A 25,745-nucleotide genomic window follows, 5' to 3' on the forward strand; every position below is an offset into this window, starting at 1 on the left:
CACGGATTCCTTGCTTGTAGGGATGTCTAAGGTATTGTCTTCCAGGATATGGTTGAATACAGGCAGTCCCTGGGTTAAGATTGTCTGACTTACATTGGACTCCTACTTAATGAACCTTGGTCTGCCTGTGCCAACGCGCCCCTCTTCCTCTTTTCCAAGTCCCAATGTGCCCCTCATCTTCCTTCCCTCCCTCTGTGCTGTGTCCCAAATTTGTGCCTCCCTTCCTTCCATGGGTGTTTACCTTCTGTGGCCGACTCCCTCCTTTCAGTTTCACTCCTCTTCATAAAGCTGCAAGCAGTGGCCCTGCACATGGCCCACGGATGACCCAGAAGCCTTCCCTCTGATGATAGAGGAGAGGCTTCCGGGTCAGCTGTGGGCCGTGTGTAGGAACCACAGCTGCAGCTTTGTGAAAAGGAGTGCGGTTGGGAGGAGGTACAAATTTGGGAGGGTGGGAGGGGTGTGTTGGGACATGGAAGGGAGGAAGAGGGGCACATGGGATGGGAAAGGAGAAGCTGGGTCTGGGATACAGAAAGAAGGGAGGGAGCACAAACTTCAGACAAAGGAAGGAAGGAAGAAGTGAGGGAGCATGAATTTGAGACACAGGATGGAAGAATGGAGGGAGTAAGGGAAAGATGCTGAGGTTTGGGAGGGAATAGAAAGGGAGATTTGTTGGACATGGGTGTCTGAGAGGGAAAAAGAGTTGGTGCACATTAAGAAATCAAGAAAGAGGAGAATTGTTGGGCCTAGGGAGGGAGAGAAATATTGGACATGGTGGCGGGAGAGGCATGAGGTACAGATGTATGGAGAAGAGAGAGATGAGAGGGAGAAATGTTGGATGTGGTGGTGGAGAGGGAACAGTGAGATGGGTGAAGAACAAAAGTAAGTGTAACCGCCTTTCTTTTCTTTCTATTTAAACTACAGTACTTTATTTTGAGGATTGTTTCTTTAATGTTTAATGTTTGTATAGACTTTGTACTCTACAGGATCCAAGTTACATACAAATTCAACTTAACCTTTTCCTATCGTAATAAATTTTACGTTACGCTGGTTCCAATCGTAATTATTTTAGCAAAGTTTTGTATTATTCACCGTTATCATTTACAGCTATTGTAAACATAATGTAAATAAGTCATAATTCAAATATTTTGTGTTCCTGGCTCTTTATTAGTCTATACAGACTGTTTATCCACGATGGCAACGACATTTTTGGAATGTCCCGTCATCCGGGACACACGATAGGAAAATGTTAAGAACAGTTTAAAAAAGGGACTCGTTCTTAACCTGAGGACTGCTTGTAATGCTTTGCAGTGCTTTTTCTAGATAGTGAAAACCAAATAAAAATTAAAGTTAAACAATAGCGAAATGAAGATCTTAGAGGCAGCGAGCAAGATTGGAGCGTGATTTGAATGGGCTTGAAAGGTCCAGGAACGAGAGAAGGCGGCCTGGACTGGTCCCCAGAATTGCGTAACTACCGTAGCAGCAGCCATAAATAACTGACTGAAATGCAGTTTAGTTCACAGCCCAGTAATCTTCCATTTCCCATTTTTTTGAAATGTAGTTTTGAAAAACAAAGGTACTTACGCCGCCATGCCATATAGAAGAGATCACGACTCACAGTGCCAATTATCTCTTGTTTCCAGCCTGGCATGAATTTGATATCACTGTTGCTAGGCATCGGGCACCATCAATCTGTCACCGCTGTCCTCGCCCCAGAACAGTAGAGAAAAGACTTGGTGAAGCAAAAGCTGCAGCCGTTGACCAAATCATATCTGATCCCTCTTCAGTTAATCACATTTTCAAATATTTCTGCAGATGAAACCCTAACTTGCTCTGACGATTTTCATGATTTGTTAGTAAAGATTGATTAAGAGAAGTTGACAGAGTAGGATAGGCCACTATGCCTCAGTGGTTACTGATTTTCTGATATCGCCTGGAGATTACAGCTTGTTGTCCTCTTTTTTTTTTTTTTTTTTCGGGGGGTGAGGGTCTTGCGCACAGTTTCCTCCTCCACCTTTGGGTTCCAGCTCAGTTGGAAACTAGGGCTGGGATCTTTGCTTTGGTAGAATTCTGCAAGTTCAGAATTAGAGCAGAATTTCTCACCCCTCCCTCTCGGGACGCATAGAATTTTACACATGTTGTTCAGAATTCAGTGCAGATGTGGGTCATAGAGGAGGAAATCATCCGCTGCTCAGCAGGTCACTTCCTCCTCCTGTGCTAGCTTAGACTCGACAGTTTATGTGAACATGTGCAGAATTTTGCCAGGAGTAGACCTGGTGCTATTAGCAATAATTTAAAACTACTTATGGATATTGCTTACCTACATAATGTCCCAGCAAAGCCATCAAAATGACAGTCCTTAGCTAGGGAAGGCTCCCAATCAAACTATACAATCATGGGCCCTGACTTTAGCCCCTAGGTAACATAGGGGCCCTTTTGATAGAACACGTTAAACATTTAACATGCAATATCTACTAGTGTGTTAAGGGGCTTTCTGATATTTTGTAGTTATCGCGCAGTAAGTCAAACCAACGAAAAGTAAGAGTGACCCAAGTTTCCACAGAGAGAGTGGCAAACCAAAACAAATGTCCAAATCTTCATTTTATTTCTTCAAAAAACTATAAGCACTGTCCACATATGTATTAAAAGGACCCAACATGTGCCATGTTTCGGTAAAACACCTTCCTCAGGGGTCCGATGTCATACAATGACTTAACTAACAAATGTGGAGAAACATAAGTGCTGCAGCACATCAACTTGCTGAGAAGAGCAGTAAACCAGATATTAAGGACTTTTTGTGTTAGGGGGCTTGTCATGGGTGGAGAATGGGCACGGAAGTCATTTGGGGGCTGATTCCATAAACGGCACCTAAATCGGGTGGCGCCTGGAAAAATGGCAACCCAAAAACAGACTTGATTAATGAATGAAGCCCTCAAATACCTGTGCTGCACAATGATCACACTGAAACAGCTAAATACAGGTTTGCACGTTATCTTTCATCGGGCATTCATGCAATTTTTAAAATTTTTTTTAATCTTTTAAATCTTTAACTTTAGTGCTTAAACTTTTGTGCAAATTAACTATGAAATAGTATATGAAACAGCGACACTTATCTTTATAGTAAGTTGCTTGCTTGTTGAGCTTGAACAATCGACCCAACGGGACCCGTTTCACCGATTAAGGCTTCTTCAGGGGGTCTGTTCGAGCTATAATAATGAAATGCAACGATTAAGAATGTTAATAATAAACACAACTACAAAAAGTTGTAGTAGCCAAGTATACTAGTAAATAACGGTACTCACCGCGAACAGCTCGACCTGCCTTTGCAGATCAGAAAATGGCGTCGGCAAACTGCCGGTTGTGCATGTGCACTTTATTTTAAAATTTAATGACATCATCTAACATAGTTTTACCTTGTTCACCTGTGTATCAGGTCATCTTATGCCATAGTTGTTTTTAACCTGCTTTTGACTTTCGACTGGTATGCATTCAAAAGAATGCATGCCAGTCAATAGAACTGTTCAAGCCTGCCAGTTTTATTGTATCTAAGGTGAAGATCCATCTGCATTCCTTTTGAACAGACAGAGGAGATTACATCAAAAGGATTCTCCCGTGGTTCTCCTTGCTGTTGCAACTCAGTTCCAGGGAGCCTCTTCTTTTGCCTGTTTTTCCTTCTCTGCTTACGCAGAGTCGAGGTTCTCTACTTCATCCCAACCTTCAGTCTCTTGGTTTCTCAAGACTTAATGCCCTCATTCCAGTTCTCTCAGCCTGTGCTGGACGTCCTGGAGGCGTCTTGGAATGAGTCTACTCGCCAATGTTACCATCAGAAGTGGACCCGATTTTCTTCCTGGTGTGCTACTTGACAGCAGGAGCCGCTGTCTGCCTCCTTATCTGCTGTTCTGGATTATCTGTTACACTTGTCTGGCGCTGGACTCAAGTCCTCTTTGGTTCGAGTCCACCCTTGTGCCATTGCTGCTTTTCATCAGCCCATTAAGGGGAAGCCTATCTGTTCATCCTGTGGTTTCCTGCTTCATGAAAGGCCTTTTCCACGTTCATCCGCCCCTTAAACCTCCTCCGGTGGTTTGGGATCTTAACGTGGTCCTAGCTCGCTTGATGAAACCCCCGTTCGAGCCGCTAGCAAGGGCTTACTTGAAGTTTCTTACCTGGAAGGTTGTGTTTCTGATTGCTCTCACTTCTGCCCGTCGGGTCAGTGAGCTTCAAGCCTTGGTAGTGAACCCACCTTTCACTGTCTTCATCATGATAAGGTGGTTCTCCGTACCCATCCTAAGTTCTTGCCTAAGGTTGTTTCTGAGTTTCACATCAACCAATCCATTGTTCTTCCTGTGTTTTTTCCGAAGCCCCATTCTCACCCTGGAGAAGTGGCTCTGCATTCTCTCGATTGTAAGCGTGCACTTGCTTTCTACTTGAAGCGCACCGCTCCTCATCGTTCTGCTCCCCAGCTGTTCCTCTCTTTCGATCCAAATCGCTTGGGTCGCTTTGTTTCTAAGCGGACCATTTCTAACTGGTTGGCCGCTTGTATCTTTCTGTTATGCTCAGGCTGGTCTCTCCCTGACGGGTTGTGTCACAGGCCACAAGGTCAGAGCGATGGTGGCGTCTGTTGCTTTCCTCCGCACTACTCTGCTTGATGAAATCTGTAGGGCTGCCACTTGGTCCTTGGTCCTTGGTCCTTGGTTACCTCGCACTACTGTCTGAATACTTTCTCCAGGCGTGATGGCCATTTTGGCCAGTCCGTTTTGCAAAATCTGTTCTCCTAAATTGCCAACTCTCCCTCCATCCCATTCCTGTTAGCTTGGAGGTCTCCCACATGTTGAGAATATGCTACCTGCTTGTCCTGGGATAAAGCATAGTTACTTACCATAACAGGTTTTATCCAGGGACAGCAGGCAGATATTCTCGCAACCCACCTACCTCCCCGTGGTTGGCTTCTTTGCTAGCTATCTGAACTGAGGCCACACATGCCCTAGGTCGGGCGGGGTGGGGCACGCGCAGGCCAATCGCAAGCTTGAAGGTCTTCAAGCAAGCCTGCTTGCGAAAACGTCTGCTAGGGGGCTCTGTCGGTGATGTCACCCACATGTTGAGAATATCTGCCTGCTGTCCCTGGATAACACCTGTTACGGTAAGTAACTGTGCTATTCTGTAATCCATGAGCACAGCTGTGCACCATGCCCAGCTACGGAACAGAACATTGGATGTACCAGTTTGTAGTTTAATAAGCGTCCAAATAACTTAAAAACAATCGCTATGCAAATCATAACCCGCAATTGGAAAAATTGCGACCGCCTCAACTTTCCGTTTTGGTGGGCCAGTTTATGTTTAGGTTACAAATACGAAAAGATGAATGCTGATATGCTGGGGCGTAGCAAATTATTTAAATTGGTTTGGGGCCCATTGACATCCTTTGTTGCTTCATTCAACATCGTTTTTTTTGTTTAAATTTTTGTTTGTTTTTATACATGTCCAGGACAGAGTGGGTGGGTGTGGTGGGATATCTTTCTGGTTTATTTCTTGATTAAATTGTTGGAGGGAGGGATATTTTTCTTCTGCATGGCTATTGATGGAATTTAAGCGCTTATTTTGTTTATTAATGTCTATATAATTCCTGGCACTTTGTATTAGTTTTGGAAATTAATAAAGATTTTAAAAAAACCAAAACAATAATCCATAGGGCAGCTGTAACGTAATGTTTGTGCTGGTGCAGAGCAGCGGCACTTGTGGTGAGATAACAAAGTCTTGGATTTTAGCAGCAAGTGGCCAAAAGGAAGGCTCAGTTTGCAAGGTGAGAGAAGAGCAGGACAGAACTAGCCAGTTATCAGTTATGATATCCTACTATGACTTGGTAAAATAAATTAAGATTCTAACCGTTTTATTTGGCATTGTTGCTCCGAAGCAACATGTGTCTTCTATAGCTCTTATGGGAGATCTGCATCTCCAAATGCCTGTTACTTGGCACTGCTGCAATCGTTCAGCATCAATTTACGTAAAGCTGCCATTTCACCATCTGCCAATTAAAGGATTAAATATTGTAGGTCAATGAGAAGAGTTGATTAAATAAATGTAAGACTAAGTATCAACAAATTTGTAGGTGATACCTTTTTTTATTGGATTAAACTCATATATACGTGACAAGCAGTTGAATCATTCCTCATCAGAGCTTCGAGGAAACACTTAAGTTATGCTGGGTTTAAATAGAACAGGCTCATCTAGATATTAGACAAATACAAAGTGATGCACGAGAATAATTCAAATCATAGTTACCTGATGCTAGGTCCATCTTAGAAGTCAGCACCCAAGAAAAAAGATCTAGAGCAGTGTTTCTCAACACGCGAAACGCGGGCCGCCTGTTGGAGGTACGTGGCCTCCCTGCCTCTTGCCGGGGATCCCTGCCTGCCCCCCGCTGAAGCCGCCTCTAGGGATGCCTCCCTGTCTACCCGCCTGCTGCACCACCCTCCACCCCCGAAGCTGACCCTTCCATCTTGCCAGAGCCAATATGTTCCATCCCCCCAGCAGCAACTCCGCACAGGAATGGGCCATGGTGCGTGCAGCGACTCACACGCTGTACGCTGCTGGCCCACAAGCCTTCCACCCCCCCCCCCCCCCCCCCCCGACGTCAATTCTGATGTTGGAGAGAAAGTTCCTGGCCAGCCAATCGCTGCCTAGATACACATTCTTTTGAATCCTATTCATTAATCTCTGCAAAGCTGGACACTTTCAGATTGGTTTACGGTAAATAAGCTCAAGGTTAACTCTTAAGACAGCAGTGTTGCTTTTTTCTTAAGCTTTCACTCATATCTCTAAGTTGGTTTCTTCATCTTTCTACGCTCTCCGTCAAATTTGCTTCATTCGTTCATTTCTTTAACAAAGTTCACTCTGTATTCTAATAACAGTCCCTTGTTTTGAGAAAACTTGATTACTGCAATTCTGTTCTCATTGGACTCCCAAAATACCAATTACATCGTCTACAGTTAGTCCAGAACACTGCAGTAAGATTACTTCATCACTGTTCTATGTTCGATCACATCACACTGCTTCTAAAATCAGAACACATTCTTCCGGTGTCATATCGCATTCCTTTCCAATATAATAGCCTTTCTCACCAGATTCTATCGTGTGGTCTTCCCTCGTTTTTACATAGTCTTTTGGTTCCGTACTCGCCACAAAGAACCCTACGCTCTTCACAACAGCAGTTATTAATTGTTCCTTCATTCTGACAACTTTTCCTCGATTTCCATAGGAATTCTTCATTCTCTGTTATGGCTCCTACTTGCTGGAATTCTTTGTCTTTTTAACTTCGTTCAGAAAAATTATTCGCGACTTTCAAAGTACAATTACAGGCATACTTCTCCTTGGCCTTTAACTCTTAATTCACTTCCTTTTGGCTTCTTCTCAAAAGTTGCATTCCTGGCACTTTCTCCAGGTTATGAAAGGCTTGGATCAAATCACTGTTGGGCAGGAGCTTATGCGCCTGGTGTCATTGCGTCATATCTGCGCATGCGCGGATGCCCTCCTGCCTGGTGAGAGCAGGCAGTGGGGGACGGGGCTGGATGGGATTGGGGGCAGGACTGAAGCATAAAGGGGTGGGGATGGGTGGACCTGGGGGGTGGATCTAGATGTCCGGATTTTCCAAATGGAAAATCTGGTGACCCTAGAGCAGGGTTGTCAAAGTCCTTCCTCGAGGGCCGCAATCCAATTGGGTTTTCAGGATTTCCCCAATGAATATGCATGAGATCTATTTGCATGCACTGCTTTCATTGTATGCTAATAGATCTCATGCATATTCATTGAGGAAATCCTGAAAACCCAACTGGATTGCAGCCCTCGAGGAGGGACTTTGACACCCCTGCCCTAGAGAGAGGTGATGCAACAGTAACACATTACAGTTTAAAGGCCCTCAAATCTGATAAAGAGTGAGAATGCCAATGTCCTTTTCTGTTAATATCAATGTTTGATCATTCTAATTTCATATGTTTTCCCGTTTTGTTTTTTCCAGAAGTTTCCTTTAACTAACTTTATTAAAGGTTGTTAAGGGAAAGATCTTCTTTTGGAAAATTTTCATCTGTTTTTCTCTGCTGCGATTTGGATGCTGTGTGAAGCTAGTGTCCGTGCCGGTCCCCTGATGTAGCCTACTTGAGAGGCGAACAGGTGATCCCCTGTTGGGAATATTTTGAAAGCAGCACAAGTTTGTGAAGTTAACAATGAGTTTTTTATAAACTTGTATGCTGCTTTTGTACTTTGATACATAACACTGCTAGAAGACTACACCACTGCATTTTTGCACTTTTCACCCATTTAACTGTTGCCATTACATATTTATTACATTACATTACAGATTTCTATTCCGCCATTACCTTGCGGTTCAATGCAGATTACAAAAAGAGTTATAGAAGGAGGGTTACAAAGTTAGATCAAAGATCATTTCCAAGAGTGGGTCAGGTAGAATCAGATAGTAATTTTGACCAAGAGTTTTTTGACATACTCTTATACCTGGGTCCAATTGTTTGGTGTTATGAAAATTGATAACATGTCCCCCCCCTCCCCAATTTTTGCCTTATTTTACCAATATAGAACCCTTCCTCATGCATTGAATCATTCATAGAGAAATGTGAATGAGTGAACTGAATTGTTCCTTCATCAAGCTGATAAGGAGAGGATAGCTCTCGAAAGCATGTCACAGATAACGTATTACAATAAAAGATCTCTCCTATAAACATTCAGAAAAGACATAAAAACAATACTTTTCAAGAAATTCCTGAAGCAGCCATAACATCACGTACTCTTAATAACTCTAGAATTGACAATTGATCCACTCTTTACTTCACTAGTAACAACTATTGTGCTTCCATTGTTACCCCCTTTTAATTCTTTTGTAAGCCGCCTTATCCTTAACAACCCGAGAAATGTTAAAATCTACTACTTACCTCTCTAGTTAATCAATAGTTCTCCCATTGTAACCCCCATTTTATTAATCTTTTGTAAGCCGCCTTGAACCGCAAGGTAATGGCGGAATAGAAATCCCTAATGTAATGTAATAAACCTTATTTCCATATAGCCAAGTAGGCTAGATTCACTAAATGGACCTACCGATCCAGATCTGAGTCGGGTCCGGGGGGCTGATTCATGATGCGCCCTCATGCAAATGAGGACGATCGGAATCGCGCCTTCAGCCGACTGCAGGGATTGCTAAATAGTGATCCCAACACATGCGCAGACCATCTGCAGATGGTCAACGCATGCTTACAGAGCAGTAACCTTTGTTAAGAAAACTTTTTTTTACTTCTCTTTTTCTTCGCAAGCCTGTGGTTTTAACACGCTTTAAACCCGTGGGTTAAAACTATGGGCTCGCAGTGCGGGGAAGGGCAGGAGAGTCAGGGAGGCAGGAGAGATTCGGGGTGAGAGCAGGGTGGCGAGTCAGAGTGACAGGAAATATTTGGGGTGAGAGCATGGCGGCGAATTGGGATGGCAGGCAGGAGAGATTTGGGGCGAGAGCAGGGCAGCAGGAAGGAGAGATTGGGGGCAGAGAGCAGGGCGACGAGAGGAGAGTCGGGGCAGGAGAGCAGGAGAATCCAGGCAGAGAGCAGGAGATGCAGTCGGAAAGCAGTGAGCGACTGGTCCCCCAGCAGTTGCTTCTTTTGTTGATCAGCCAGCCCAGTCGGTGTTCCAGATTTGTTTTGTGAATCGCTGCCTGCCTACATTTGAATGCCGTTCCCCCTCATTTGCTTGCAGGGATTGGATCAGATCAGAGGATGATCGGGACAGAAGTTAGTGAATCAGGTTGGAGAAAAATCGGGTTGCAAAGAGGTCGCTAAGTGGTCGGTACTTGATTGGTGGGCTTAGTGAATCTAGCCCTAATACAGCAGCCTTAATTCTTTGCTCAAGATTAGCGCTTGTTAATCTTTTGGAGGCTTTGACCTCATGATTGCTGCCAAATAGAACTTTGTGACCCCCTGGAGATGCAAAATAATGATTTGCCTTTGCAGAGCTCACCCTGGACATGACACCAGATGTCAGTTTTGTGACCTCAGATAAGTTCCTGATCCATAGTTTGGGAAGTTCTGCTAAAGACTAAGAAATAGATTGTTTTTGTGAGTTTAAAAGAAGGGGGAGGAGATAACTGGTTTTGTTAAGATTCTTACACCATTATTATACCTGTTCTAATTTAAACTTTCTGTGCCCTTTGTTTTGTGGTGCCATCTACAGGGAAAGTCTAGAACTGCAGGGTTTTCTCTTCACAACATAACAAAAGTTTACTTCTATACCACAATTACCTTTTAAGTTCTATGAGGTTTACAAAAGAAAAATAATACAATGGAATAGAAAGTTTAATTACCTAAATATCTAGTGAACAGGTATGTTTTCAAATGTCTCCTGAAAAGTTGGTAAGTGCAAGAAGTCGCAATCAAGACTCAAATCCTATCTCAAGATGCTGCCTGGTATGACAAAAGATGGCTAGGATATCTTTTAAATTTGCACCCTTTTACCGAAGGAAAGTTAAATAGCTCATGTGAGCGTCTGGAGTATTTACTATTAGTCAATGTAAATGAGTCTATAAGGTAGTTGGGTATCAGACCAATTAAAACCTTATACCAAATACAACCAAACTTAAATCTGACCCGAGCCTCTATCGGCAACAACTGTGGCTAGTGAGCTGAGGAGAGGAAAAGCAAGGCCTTCTCCTCTGGCTAAACTGAATTCCCATTTCTTCACCTTACTCTAGTTTCCATCCTCCTTTTCTCACCCCTACCAATGTTTCACTGAGATAGCAACTGTGGTCACAGATGCTGTGGAATATATAATAATAATAATAATAATAATAATAACTTTATTCTTCTATACTGCCATAATCGTGAGACTTCTAGGCGGTTTACATTGAAGAGAGCTGGACAGTCAGCGAATTACAATATACAGATTGCTAAAAAAATTTCAGACTTATGCATATGTGTTAGTTAAGGCCATGCCCAATAGAAGCGTACGAAAAGTTGGTGAATAAAAATCTGAATATGGATGTAGCCAAGGCCAGAAAAACACACTATAGATTAATATTAAGGAAAAGCATAATAATATTATTTTTATGTACTTTGCTATTAAGCCAGACCACAGAGGAAATCAGGATATATATAATACATGGAGGTATGAAACTGCCTCCATGTTTCTCTCTTTCTCTCTCTGTCTGTCTTTTTGTTCAGGGTTTTCCCGCCTTGAGCTTCGTGGTTTTAATTGATAACAGATGTGCTTAGGCCGGTTAGGAAGAGCATATTGGACTCCATATTCCAAACTGAGATATAACATGTATTAAATATGAATGAAATATATTGTGTGGATCTGTGGATGAAAGGGGCCCCAAATGAATGATGGATGTATGAAAGATATGTGAAAGAATGGTGTGTACTTAATTTCCATTATTTTATATAGTTTAAACCTGAAGAAACTCTTAAGGAGAAATCCTGAGACAACATCTGGAAATAGTTAAGTTAGAATCAGAGATGCTGTACTAGTCTCCAGTATAGGAAGGCTTCTGTGTGTATGTCTGTGAAATTTGAAACTGTCAGTATTTGCAAAGCTCAGAGCAGGAGGGGGGAATATCCCTCCTCCTTTCTTTAGTGCTGATAGAGGCAAGAACTTTTCAGCAGTGTTGGATTTAAAGTTTCTTTGGATATGTAATAATGCATATGGATATGTAATGATGTATATTAAAGGATGAATGTAAACAAAAATATGATTTCTGGAACTTTTGACTTGCTTACAACCTGAAGACTTTTTTTTATCATGGACACTGGCATGCTCATTCACTTCTGCTGCATTGCATTTGATGAAAAATCAGAAATTTCCAGTGCAAAATCTATGAATGTTGCAGTAAATATCATTCTACAACATAGTTGCCTGTGTCTGCAACTAGGGTTTCCAGATTTTAGTTGAATAAAATGCAGACCCATAGTCCCACCCTCTCAATCTGTTCTTTTTGGGAGAGAGGGCATCCATGCATGTGCGGATGCAGCGTGGTGATGTCATGCGCACGCGTGCAAATGGTCTCAAAGAAGAAGCTTTTCAAAACCCGGACAAAGTGGACATGTCCGGGTGAATCCAGAGTCTGGTAACCCTATCTGCAAAATACCAAAAAGATTTAGAACAGATTACAAGAATGGGGAAACAACTCCAGATGTACAATATTTAAATAGTTTAAAATACAGTAAAACCTTGGTTTCAGAGCATGATTCGTTTCAGAAGCAGTCTTGTAATCCAAAGCACTCGTATATCAAAGCAAATTTCCCCATAGAAAATAATGGAAACTCAGACGATTCGTTCCACAACCCAAAACTTAAATACAAAATACAATAAAAGCTTGGTTTACGAGCATAATTTGTTCCGAAAACATGCTTGTAATCCAAAACACTCATATATCAAAGCAAATTTCTCCATAAGAAATAATGGAAACTGAAGACGATTTGTTCCATAACCCCCAAATTTTAATACTATACGTACTTGTATTGCAAGACCTCACTCATTTAGAATGGTCGCTACACTCCCCCGCAGTGTCGGAGAGAGAAGATCCATCGGCTCAGTTGTGATGATATGACGCGTGTATACTGTATGTACTCGTATTGCAAGACATTGCTTGTATATCAAGTTAAAATTTAATATTTTACTTGTCTTACAAAACATTTGCAAACCAAGTTACTTGCAATACAAGGTTTTACTGTACATGAAGGGATCAAAGATGTTGTAATCTTATTTCAATTAAATTTTCCCAGATTATACCAACAACAATTTATTATTTGTATAGTGCTATCAGGCGCACACAGCGCAGTACATTGCACAAGCAAGAGATGGTCCCTGCTCAGAAGAGCTTACAATCTAATTATGAAACACAGAGGGGGCTAAAGGGTGGTAGGGGACTATTAAGGGAATGACAGACAGATGAATTGGTTGGGTCAGTGTTTAAATGCAGCTTCAAATAAGTAGGTTTTCAGTCTAGCTTTGAATACCGCCAGAGACGGAGTCTGACATAGCGAGCCAGACAGGTTGTTCCAAGCATGTGGTGCAGCAAGGTCGAAGGGATGGAGACAGAAGTTGGCGGTAGAGGAGAAGGGTACAGAGGGGAGGGACTTGTTTGATGAGCAGAGTTCCCAGTGGGGAGTATAAGAGGTAACAAGAGAGGAGAGACACTGAGGAGTTGCAGAGCGAGTACACTTGAATGTCAGTAAGAGGAGTTTGAGTTGTATGCGGACACAGACTGGGAGCCAGTGAAATGACCCGAGGAGAGATGAGGGTATAATGACCCTGGTGGATTACTATTGATGTTACCTAAAGATAGGCTTAAGAAATATTTACTGGACGTCTTCAATGTCTCTCTCGATTCTATGCCACCTATAGTGAAGATAATGGAAGTGGGCAGTAACTAGAACTTGGTTACTACCCTTTTGAACCTCCCCTCCAATTTTGAGCTTGTTAAATGATGGTCACCTTTGCCTTAACTTCAGAAAGAGAATGGTTTCTTTGCATGCTTTGTATACATTGGAATAAAATTGTTCTGAATCTTAATCAAGAGGCTTGATATTTGGCACTATTCAGCCCAGTGTCCCACAAACTTTCTCGAGGCACAGCACTCTAAAGTGGTTGCCACAGCTCGAAGCATCCGGAAGTGCACGGACATTGCTGTGATGACGTCGTGCGCATGCGTGACATCATGCGTGAAGGACCTCCAGACGGATTCTGAGACGCCAGTGGGAGGTGCCAGCAGGGAAGAGGGCCAGAGAGGAGAGGTGCTGACGTCAGCTGATTGCCTAGAGGACATGCCTCTTGCCGCGATAGGCACATCCTATAGGCAGTCAGCCGGCACCAGCACCTCTCCTCCTCCCCAGTGTGCCGCGGCACACAGTTTGCAATACACTGTTAGCCGGTCTGGGATGGTTCCAGGCCGGCTAGATAGCACAGAGCCATCTATTTTTCCCTGAATGTCTATGATAGCTGGTTCTCTCTCACTTACTATTTGGCTCAGCGCATTGGCCGGTGACCAACTATGTTGTTTAACATAGCCAGTCACCGCCAATTTTCAGTGGTTTGCTGGCTAAGTTTGTGAGTCAGACAGAGCCGCCTAAAAGGGTGGTCCATCGTTGGCTATTAAGACTTAGCCAGCTAACTGCTGAATATTGCTCTAGCCAGCCATGATGTGGTCAGCCAGAAATAAATTTGAAATTCAATGCCGGTTGCTGGATATGGTGATCTCCCACGGCCTAAATATCGGGAGGAAGATGTTTCTAGATGTGTCCACAGAGACTCGAAAGGAAGAGGAGACTGATTCTTTTGTTACAGCTAGTGTTCGGCAATTGGACATTTTACGAGGGTTCTTCAAAACGTTTCCGCATTTTTATATTTTCATGGGCGAAGAGGTAAGAGGGCGTGGCGAATGTCATGTGACTAGTCAGACAAAACAGGGTGATTATGTGGAAAAGTGACGCAATTTGCTTTTGAGATATTTAATAAATAGGGTTTAAAAAAAAATAAAAGCGCGGAAACGTTTTGAAGAACCCTTGTATATTTCCTGAAATTCCCTTGGAAATGTGTAGTAAACTCCAACAGTCATAGAGTTGAGTGTTGGAGCAGCGCAGAGCATTCAGCGTGCTGGCCGGCACTAAAAACCTCTTGCGAGGTTTTGTAAAGGGGGGGAGGGGGGTTAATTACTTTATAAGGTCAACTTTTACGGAGCATGAATGTTGTCTGTTACTTAAACATCTAATCGTATCTTGTTAATTAGCTGCTTGCCTAGTCAGATTATATGCCCCATTTGCTAATTGAATGATTCAAACTTTTTACTTCATAGATTAAGTGCTTATGCAATGTTTCTCTTTATTTCAGAATAATCGCATCAAAACCTCTAAGTATAATGTTCTCACTTTCCTGCCAATTAATTTATTTGAGCAGTTCCAGCGAGTTGCGAATGCGTATTTTCTGTTCCTGCTGATTTTACAGGTAGTGTATGAATTGCTTTTATGTATATTCTTGGGGGAGGGGGTTCGAGGGAGAGGGGCACTTGCTTTGACCCAGACTCTGCCGCTTAAAACAGCAGCGCGAAGAACTCAGTACGTGAGGAGGAGGTTTGACCATTCCTGAGTTATTGTATAGGCAGCAAACCAGTGAATGGTCTTTTTGGCCTCACCATTGGCCACAGTGAGGGTAAATCCATAGCAGGGGGGCAAGGGTTAATGGATTTCAAGCAAAGGATGCCGCTAGAATACTAGTGCAAGTTGCAAACACTGCACCTACATCTAAGACCTCATTTAGAATATTGTGTCCAATTCTGGAGGCCGCACCTTCCAAAAGATATAATAAGGATGAAGTCGGGCCAGAGGAAGGCTACTAAAATGGTGTGTGGTCTTTGTGACTTAAAGATCTCAATCTGTATACTTTGGAGGAAAGGCAAGAGAGGGGAGATATGATGGTCATTTAAATATCTACATAATATAAATGTGCATGAGTCAAATCTCTTTCATTTGGTAAGAAACACTGCAATGAGAGGGCATAGGATGAAGTTAAGAGGTGATAGGCTCTGGAGTAATCTGAGGAAATACTTTTTTACGGAAAGGGTGGTAGATGCATGGAACAGTCTCCCGGAAGATGTGGTGGAGACGGAGACTGTGTCTGAATTCAAGAGGGCCTGGGATAGGCACGTTGGATCTCTTAGAGCAGGGGTGTCAAAGTCCCTCCTCAAGGGCTGCAATCCAGTCGGATTTTCAGGATTTCCCCAATGAATATGCATGAGATCTATTGGCATACAATGAAAGCAGTGCATGCAAATAGATCTCATGCATATTCATTGGGGAAATCCTGAAAACCCGACTGGATTGCGGCCCTTGAGGAGGGACTTTGACACCCCTGTCTTAGAAAGAGGAAGAAGTCAGTGGCGTAGAAAGGGTGAGTGGCGCCCTCCCCTGCTGCGTGTGCATGGCCCCTTCCCTTACATCTTTTTAACTTCTCCAGCATGCCCACATTAGTGTCGGCTCGCCCTTTGATGTCACTTCCTAGGTGCCGGTCCCGGAAGTGACATCAGAGAGAGCGCCGATGCCAACGTGGGTAGCAACCTTGCACTGGGGAAGTGAAAAAGGTATGACGGAAAGTAAGGGGCACATGTGCGCAGCAAGGAGAGAAGCGAGGGGGGAGGGAGCTGAGAGGAGGAGGGGTGCCACACCCTTAGGAAGACCACGCCCGGGGCAGACCATTCCCTGCATCCCTTTACTATGCCACTGGAGGAAATAATGGTTACTGCGGATGAGCAGACTGGATGAGCTATTAGGCCTTTATCAGGTTTCTATGCTTTATAACCACAGAGCTCTATGACCTCACAATGCAAGTGTAAAGAGCCTTAGCCAATAGGGAGAAGAGGAGATAGTGGCTGCTGTGAAGGGCAGACTAAATGGGCTGCCATCATATTTCTATAACCACAGAGCTCTATGACCTCACAATGCAAGTGTTAAAATATAATTGGCATGTATGAGCATGTAATTGTGTGTAAATGTTGGCATAGGGTCACCAGATTTTCCGTCTGGTAAAAGAGGACGCATGACCCTGTTGCAGTAAGTATATTGCCATTGATAGAACATGGAGAAAAGCCTTTAACTGTACCTGCTTTGTACAACATATTGTGTGAATCTCTTCATAAAGATGGTTAATAAAGCCCAATAAATAAATATCTGGCCCATTGTCTCTATATAAATGTAAATGGTATAACTGCTGATTTGATTGCAAGTGTTCTCTTCTGTTTTCTTTATAGCTAATCCCTGAAATATCTTCTCTGTCCTGGTTTACCACCATCGTGCCTTTAGTGCTTGTATTAACCATCACGGCTGTGAAAGACGCCACCGACGACTATGTAAGTATTTCAAGCAGTCTGGAGCTGATCCATTGACAGTCGTGTGGCACAAATTGTTCTCTGTGATAGTCAATGACTTTCTAATCAGGGATTCCTCTCGTGACGAATGGCCAGCATACATTCATCGGGATGGTACTTGTGTGACTTGGGGAATGCACGAAGCGCCAGCTGAGGCCCAGCCATCATGGCATCCACTGGCAGAAGGGCTTTTGCTATGGAGACAGAATGGGATAATGGCTTTTTATTTTTTTTTTTTTTTTACATTGTAAGATGCTTTGTTTCGATTAGTGGAAAGGTGGGGAAATAAAGACAACAAAATAAAGCTGGAATGTGTTTGCAATTCCGCTGCTTCAAGTAGCCAACTTTATATTTGAAAAAGCCAATAGGGATGGATTTAAACTTGGCTTCTGTATATAAGCAGCTGCTGCCCAGGCTGCCATGATGCCCATGGCTTCTTACATTTTAATTCGAATTTCAGCTAGAAGTAGAGAAATGCTGCTGCTTATCAGCTCTCTTGTTGACACACCCTTGTATAGATGTTTTGACCTGGCTGTGCCTTCCTGCCATTTTGGGTGTCCAGTTCGATTGGGACCAGCCTGTGTTGGAACTAAGGTGTTAGGAACCTTCACCCAACTGGGCCATGGACCACATCACTCTCTGGAACCAGTTCTCGTACTCCTGAGTTGGCAGTGAAGTGCTGCTGGTGTTTGATTGCTGAGACACCTTCACCTACCCCCCTCCCTGTGGCATAGTAAGGGGGAGGGGCGAACGGCCTGGGTGCCGTCATTGCAGGGGGCACTGTCAGCTCTCCTCTTTGACTCCCCGTGTACATCTTTAAATGCTTCTTCCACTTGCTGCTTGCGCCAGCCTCGGCTTCTTTCTGATGTCACTTCCTGGTTGTGGGACCAGGACATGATGTCAGAAGGGAGCCAAGGCTGGCGCAAGCAGCGCATGGAAGATGCTGCTTAAGCTGGTGAACATTTCTAGAGGTACGTGGGGTTGGGGCGCTCAGGTGTGGGGGGGAGGGAGGAGAAGTGTGTGTGGAGGGGTCAAGTGGCGGGAAAGAATGGTAGGGGAGCACATGGTGATGGCAGGTGCCAACCTCCCTTGCTACGCCACTGCCTTCATACCGCAGGGGCTATGTATCATAAGCATAATTTGTGGTGGTCATGGAGGAGCAGTGCCCCCCCTCCCAGTGCTACAGATGCTAATGTTGAATTAGTCTACCTGCTCCTACTGCCAACATGGCTTCCTTATCCTTCTCCCCCTCCTCAAAGTAAGCAGGCTGACTGTACTTGGGCTGCGATTGCTCCCTGTAGCATCCGCTGTGGACCGAAAGTTGGGTACAAAAATTGAACAGGGTCTCCTGAGCTTTTCAGGCTGGATATACAGTTACTTTCTTAAACAAATATGAAGTCATGTTTAGGATTGCTACACATGTGGCACTTGCGTTACTCTGTTAGAATGAAAATGTCTAATTCCTGTGGGTTACTGTGGACCTTGTTCTGCTGAGTTTATAATTATAAAACTAAAGGAGATGTGGATCAAAATATAGAAACAAAATATTTTAGTGTATAAAGGTGCTCAGGATCCAAATGCTGTTTCATCTGTACCAATCCAGTAACATTCAATGATCCAAACAAGAAAATGTGACCTGCTTAGCTGGTATCTCTGTACTGCAAAGCTTACATCCTTCTTCCACTTTCCAACTCTACAGCTTTGAGACAGTCAGTCCATGTGCATTCCCAGTTTCTAATAATGTGAAAATAAAGTCTATCATATTGTAGATCGCCTAGGTAGGAAGGTCAACATAGGTGCCTAATGGGTGAAAATTAGCATTGTGGGCGATTGTTAAGATGTGTGCTTATTTGAGCACAGGGTCCCGTTTTATGCAATGAGACCCTGCGCTAAAATAACCCATCTTAATAGTAGCTCATGTTAATAACTTCCCCCCCTTAGTGTGAAGAGTTTGAGTCATAAGAACATAAGAATAGCCTTACTGGGTCGGATCAGTGGCCAATCAAGCCCAGTAGCCCATTCTCACAATGGCCAATCCAGGTCACTAATACCTGGCCAAAACCCAGGCAGTGGCAAGATTCCGGAACCCCAATGAGAGGAACATTCCAGAGCTGAGATTGTGATGTCATAATGCCTCATTCCACAGGGTCTCGGAGCAACCTCATCAGTGATGCGACAATGACTTCATTGTCTTATACTTGGCTCATGTAAGAACATGATGATGCCACCGGATTTTCCAGTAGATTATTCACTTGGCCCCTAATGGATTTCCAAAAACTAGTATCAATGGACAATAGAAGAGTAAATGATCTAATGTCCCAGCTTCAAGATGACAGTGCCAGCATCTATTAGACTTAGATCTATCTAGTTTCTGTAAACGAACTGGGGTCCAAACTGCTCTATGTAAAGAAAAAACCCCCAAGTTTGTCTCATAGATGCCGACGCTGTACATCTCATCCTCCAAGCCCAAATTTGTGGCCATTGAGATGCAGTAATTTGATGTTTTATCTCAATGCTCCAAATGTCACGCAGGGAGAGCCCAAATTTTTTGGAAAATGAGGGAGCCTATTTCTACAAAGGGCAGTAAATTTAGACATCAAAGATATATGGTTAGCTCTCTCAAGGACACCATCCAAAAGGGGAAGCTCTAGCTTTTTCCAGGTGGCCGCCACTACGAGGCGGCTAGTCGTCACTACTTGAATAATTCATTTGCAATGGTGGGTCAGTAATTCTGGAGGGGTGACATTTAGCAAGCAACATTCAATCGATTTGGCTACTGAGAAGCCCAATACCTCGGAGACAAAATCCATAACCTGTTCCCAGAGGAGAAGCAAGATGGCCGCTAGCAATTCATTCTCCTGCCAGAATTGTTTCCTATCTCCATTTACCAAGATTTTTATCTCGATGCCTAAAAGAAGGGGAAGAGCGGCTGCTACAGCCCGGCAACCTGAACTTACCCCGCAAAGGCAGGAGACGATGGATAGCTTCCCGGGGCGAACCGGCTTTGCCGAGTCGAAGGGAGGTCTTGGCGTTCGGGAGCGAGGTGCCACTTAGCCCAGCAGGACCAGTCCCTCCCCACCAGCCATTAGAAAGAGAAACTATGGTGGCTCAGAAGGGACAGGATGTTGTTCCCCTTGCTGAGCTGGAGGGCTTTCCGGCGTCCCTGGATTCTCAGGCAGCAAAAACGATCGTCAAGAAGGCAGAGCTGGCTCCAGCAGTAGGCGTACAGAATCCAGCAGTTCACGTTGGAGTCTATCTGGAAGGCATTAGACTCATTACACAAACTGTGTGCAGGAACTCTACCTCTGGTCAAAGAACAGGAAAAAAGAATTGAGTCTCTTTAGGAAGGAATGAAGACTCGGGGAGTAAGAATGGATCGTTTGGACCAACAGGTTCAAGGGATGCAAAGACTCAAGTTACCTTAATGCAAAATAGATTATTGTTAGTGAGAAAACTTTAAAATATGGAAAATTACACTACAATGTTAAATTTGAGAATACTTAACTTTCCTAAAGTACTAGCAATGTCTCCTAGAGATTTATTTTATAAATTTCTTAAGGAATTGTTTAAATACCTGGAGTCTGGACTTCCACCTTTGCACAGAATATATTACCTTCTAGTATCTAAGAAGGTCTCTCAACCTGAGGTCGCACCTGACCCAGTGAGTCTAATGGATATAACAAGAATATTAGAAACCTTAGAGGACGAAGCCATATCATACTCTACACTTCTGGTGACTTTTGTCTTTCAACAAGACAAAGAGGCACTGCTTAGGCTGTTTTTTAGGCTTAAAGAAGTGACCTTTATGGACTCTTAAGATCTCCATGTTCCCAGATGTTTCAAAGTTAACTCAGACCAGAAGGAAAGGGTTCCTACAATTGAGACATTCCGTACTCTCGTTGGGAGCTAAATTTCAGCTTAGATATCCCTGTAAATGTTTGATCCTTTGGGATCAACATTTGTATATATTTTTTTTTTTTGACCCCTCTGTTACGGTTTTTCCTAGAGGGGAAAGGAGTAATCCTTCCAGTTCCTCTACGGGGACTTAGTCCTTAAAGTATTGTAGAAGAATAACACTGCACTATTGATATTATTTTTTATGTTACCTTTGATATCTATCAGATCCCATGATGGAATATTTTTTTAATTTTTATTTAAGCATTTATATACTACTTACTTATAGTCTATGTAGTTTACATTCAGGTACTCAAGCATTTTTCCCTGTCTGTCCCGGCGGGCTCATACTCTATCTAATATACCTGGGGCAATGGGGGATTAAGTGACTTACCCAGGGTCACAAGGAGCAGTGTGGGATTTGAACCCACAACCTCAGGGTGCTGAGGCTCTGGCTCTAACCACTGCACCACCCACTCCCATAATGTGTGCTTCTCCCATAATGTGGGCTTTATTAGAGAGACTGATAATCTCATATTGAGTTTTATTTTATCTTTTCTTTGTTTTTTTCCCTGTTTAACTTGTGTGTAAGTCTCTCTTCTTTCTTTATAAATATATTGGAATTTGTATATTTATAATTGAATTTAAAAAAATAAATTTAAAAAAACCTGTTCCCAGAACGCTATAACTTTGGGGCAAGATCACCATATGTAGAGAAAAGAACCCTGGGACCCACAGGCTCTCAAACATTGTTTGGAGCCTGTTCCAAAAATAGCTTTTAAATGTACCGAGCTATAATACCACTGGTACGGTATCTTATAGCCGTTCTCAACCATATTGCTGGTGACTGAGACTCGTAAGAAAAATCCCAGTTGTCTCTCCCATACCTTAGTCTCAGATGTCTTGCCAGTGGCATTTTCCCAAGCAATCTGATACTGCCTGGGCACTGGAATGGAGAGCAGTATAGCACTGTAAAGATGAGTAACAGCACCCCTGCCCGCCCTCGGAAGGACAGCCTGCTCCAAGGGGGCTGTTGCAAATCTGGGAGCGCTCACTTTCAAAAAAATCCACCAATTTCCAATAATGAAAGATCCCGCCCCACCAGTCCATAGTCCTCCTGTACCGTATTTTCACCCATATACCGCGCACCCGTGTAAAACGCGCACACGGGTATAGCGCGCGGGGAACAAATTTATGTAAAAAAATTTTACTATAGCGCGCACACGCGTATACCGCCCCGACTCTCCTTTCCGAAGGACCGCTTGCATCCCCACATCCTCCCCCCCTCCCGCATGGAGAAGCTGCCTACCATTGTTTCCGGATGCCAATGAGCCCAGCTGCTTCCTCTGCCGGTGGTCCCGCCCCTTCTCTGAACCCTGCGCTATGCTGCTTCCTCTTCCGGCGGTCCTGCCCTTTCTCTGATGTCTGATGTGTTTGGGTTTCAGTCTTTGTACTGTGTTTTCTGGTTGCTCTGTTTCTTGTTGGGGAGGGATTTGTTGAGGGATATTATAAAATCTAAACTAAAACTAAACTAAACCTTAGATTTGTATACCGCGCCATCTCCGCAAGCGCAGAGCTCGGCACGGTTTACAGAGTTAAGAGGAAAGGAACTACAATAAGGGATAAAGGAGAGGGACTAAGAGGGAAGAGAGGGACAGAATACTGGAGAATGGGAGGTGATTAGATTTTTGCAAAGAGCCAAGTTTTCAAGTGTTTGCGGAAGGATTGGAAGGAGCTTGAGTTTCTGAGTGGGACTGAGAGGTTGTTCCAGAGTTCTGTGGTTCTAAAGGGGAGAGATGTTCCAAGTTTTCCTGCGGGGGATATACCTTTTATAGAGGGGAATGATAGTTTCAGTTTTTGGGAGGGTCTGGTGGAGTGTGGTTTTGAGAAATTCCAAAAGAGTGGGATAACGGGAGGAAGGACGCCATGTAGGATCTTGAAGGCTAAGCAGGCACATTTAAAGAGGACTCTGGAGTATACTGGGAGCCAGTGAAGCTTGGAGAGGAGTGGGGAGGCATGATCGAACTTGCCTTTTGCGAAAATAAGCTTGGCCGCGGCGTTCTGAATTAGCTGAAGTCTATGGAGGTTTTTCTTATAAAGCTTATAAAGATGGAATTGCAGTAATCCAGTCTAGAGAGGCAAAAGAAGCATTTTTTTTTTATCAAAGAGTTGAGGTGATCATTGAAGGAGAGAGAGGAGTCTATGACGATGCCTAGGACTTTGCTTGAAAACTCAAGCTGAAGAGTGGGTCCAGAAGGTAATGGGATGGAGGTGGGTAAATGATCTAATGTTGGGCCGAGCTAAAGTAGTTTTGTTTTGGGACTCATTCAATTTCATTTGTACAGATTGGGCCCAGGATTGGAGATTCGTAATACAAGTGGATATGTTCTCAGCGAGGTTAGAGAGGTTCGAGTCGGTCTCGAGGAGGATGAGGATGTCATTGGCGTAGGTGTAGAGAGTTTCTAGGGGGGATAGATGAAGGAGTTTCAGAGAGGACATGTAGATGTTGAAAAGGATAGCATGTACTGACTTCCTGTTATCTGCATTTTGCTGCCATGTCGATTTGAATTAGTAGCCTGCTTTGTTCGGGCGGGTGCCAATGCTTTGTGGCCCTGCCTTTGTTTTTTTCTTGTTTCTGTATGCTGTTGGTTTTGTCTAATAAAGAAATATTATAGTACAAAAAACAACAACATTGAAGTTGGTTTTGCAGTTTCAGTGCAACATATTTGGGTGCTTTACAAATGAGCAGAGGTCTCTTGGGTGCTGAGGCAGTATGTCCCAATTTCCAAATGTTGGGAAGAGAACTCTAAAAGGTGGGTCTTGGAGCCCGTTTATGTGGAGCACTTAGTCTAATAGTAAAAAGTCAGATGCTCAGGGGGAAAAGTCAATTGTTTTTGTAAACTGACACATTAGATACAGCTGGTAAATCACTCAGGGTTTATTACAGATAAGCCACTTCCAGGAAATGATATGCCAGACTTCAGATCTTGTGAAAAATAAAATCATGGCAGCTTTATGCATAAAGTTTTAATTTGAAATGCAACTTTTCCAAACAGAAACCCCTCCCCCCCCCCCACACACACACATTCTGAATGCCTCTGTTTAAATGGCCAAACAGCACATCTTGAATTTATAGTTTAAAAAAAAAATGCATTTAGTGGAGCATGTGAGGACAAGTCCTACAGATAAGAAAAAAAAATAAATAAATCATTGGGAGAAACATCTAGATATCTATTCCCCGCCCCTCCCTCTGTTTGGATGATTGCAAGTTTGAGTCCTCTTTCTTGTGCTCTGTGTTATGTCATTGGATCACTGTCCTAGGAAATTAAGTTACTTCATGAAGAATCACTGTTTATTTGAGAAAAATGTGTTGATTGTGGGAAACAGATTAAGGCAAAATTTTGTGTTTTCAACTAGATCCAGCAGAAGACATTTACAATTAAAACCACAGGGCAAACACTGTTGTTTGTCAAAGCAAAATGTACTAAAACAACTAGACCTTTTTGGGTAGAAGTCAGGATGGAGAATTAGATTCATGGTCTGTTATCATACAATCTGTCAACTCCATTTTGTAGGGAAACAGAAATGTGCATAAAAATTTCACTTCCCCTCTCCTATTCTCCCACCCTCCCGACTACAGCAAGCAGCCACCAGATGGAAGTGTTGTATTATGCAAAATGTAATAGAGACTTTCTGGCAGCATTGAAATGAAGTTTTGACTCCTAAAATAAAACACCAGGTCAAGTATGACCACTTCATTGTTGAACTTGTTCCTGCACATAGGTTTCCCCATAGGCCATAAAGTGTTAGTTTTATTTTCACTGTGCTCACGAACCGCTCCTTAGAGGACCAACACAACATCAAAATATATTATTAGTGCACGGTGTTTCAGAAATGGAAAAAGACAAGAAGAAAAAAAAAAAAGGCAATGGTATGCTTCAGCTTCAAAGAAAACGGGAAAACGCCATGATGATGATCATATGTTCCAGAAAATGTTTTACATTTGAAATGGTCTAAATAAACAGGGGGCTTAGCAGTGTGGAAAACATTTCTAGCTAGAAAGCACAACGCTGGTTGAGTTTACTAGGTGGAGGGGGCCAAATGGAACAGTTTGATTTGCTAAGAGTTTCAGGCTAGAGCAAATTTGTTCTTAGAATCACTGCCTGACATTAAACATTTTGAGCAGCCTTACAGCCAGGGCTGGATTAAAGGGTAGGCCAAGTAGGCACATGCCTTGGGCCCGAAGAGTTCAGAGGGAGCCCAGTGTGTTGCCTGCTCTGATGACATCAATGTACCTGCCTCTGGGCCTAGCTCCAGACATCCAAGTTCTGTCTCCTACTGCGTTCTTCATTGCTCAGTGCAGCCGGACTTGCAATCAAGAGGCCACGGATAGCAGCTCCTACATACTGCCTGCGGCTGATGCTGGAAGGCTTCCAGGTTGTCAAGGCCAGTTGTCAAGTCTCTTCTGCAAAATGTGGCATACACTTGTAATTTAGTGTATTTAGACAAGTGGATTTATTGGTAATGCTGGTTACCAAATGTACTTCCCTGTCTAGCGAATGAGGTGTAATTTTAAAGGATGCACACGACCATAGGGTAGATGCTGTCCTCAAAAGGCAATTCAAGGCCTTGTCCTTGGAAATTAAGGCAGCAGCAGAGGCCTATGTTCATAGCACGTGTTTTGTCATACCAGATAGCATTGGACTCCCAAGGTGAATGATTACGTTTTACTCCAGCTAGTAATGGTGGGGGTTGACTATATAGCAGATGCTCTATATCAGAAGTTTCCAAGCGCGACCCTTGTCAGGTTAGGTTTTCAGGATTTCCCAAATTAATATGCATAAGATCTATTTGCATACAAATGGATCTCATACGAATTCATTGGGGATATCCTGAAAACCCAACTGGATTGTGGCCCTCGAGGACTGGTATTGGACAACCCTGCTCAATATGATAT

At 43.3% G+C, this 25,745-nt stretch overlaps 1 protein-coding gene across 9 annotated transcripts in view; it reads left to right on the plus strand.

Moving 5' to 3' along the window:
- Positions 1-25,745, plus strand: part of ATP8B4 (ATPase phospholipid transporting 8B4 (putative)) — a 363,870-nt gene that overhangs the window by 91,120 nt on the left and 247,005 nt on the right. For 8 of the 9 annotated variants that reach the window (XR_004536957.1, XR_004536958.1, XM_033920249.1 and 5 more), the window contains 2 exons: positions 14,866-14,979; positions 16,778-16,876. Coding sequence is in view for 6 of the 9 variants with exons in the window: in XM_033920249.1 (XP_033776140.1) it covers positions 14,866-14,979; positions 16,778-16,876 (213 nt within the window). In the remaining 3 variants the exon portion in view is untranslated. Of the gene's footprint in view, positions 1-14,865; positions 14,980-16,777; positions 16,877-25,745 lie in introns of those variants that run through there. The other variant, XM_033920247.1, reaches the window with a different exon arrangement.

The sequence above is a fragment of the Geotrypetes seraphini genome, chromosome 14 (assembly GCF_902459505.1).
Source record: "Geotrypetes seraphini chromosome 14, aGeoSer1.1, whole genome shotgun sequence".
Taxonomy (NCBI): Eukaryota; Metazoa; Chordata; class Amphibia; order Gymnophiona; family Dermophiidae; genus Geotrypetes; species Geotrypetes seraphini.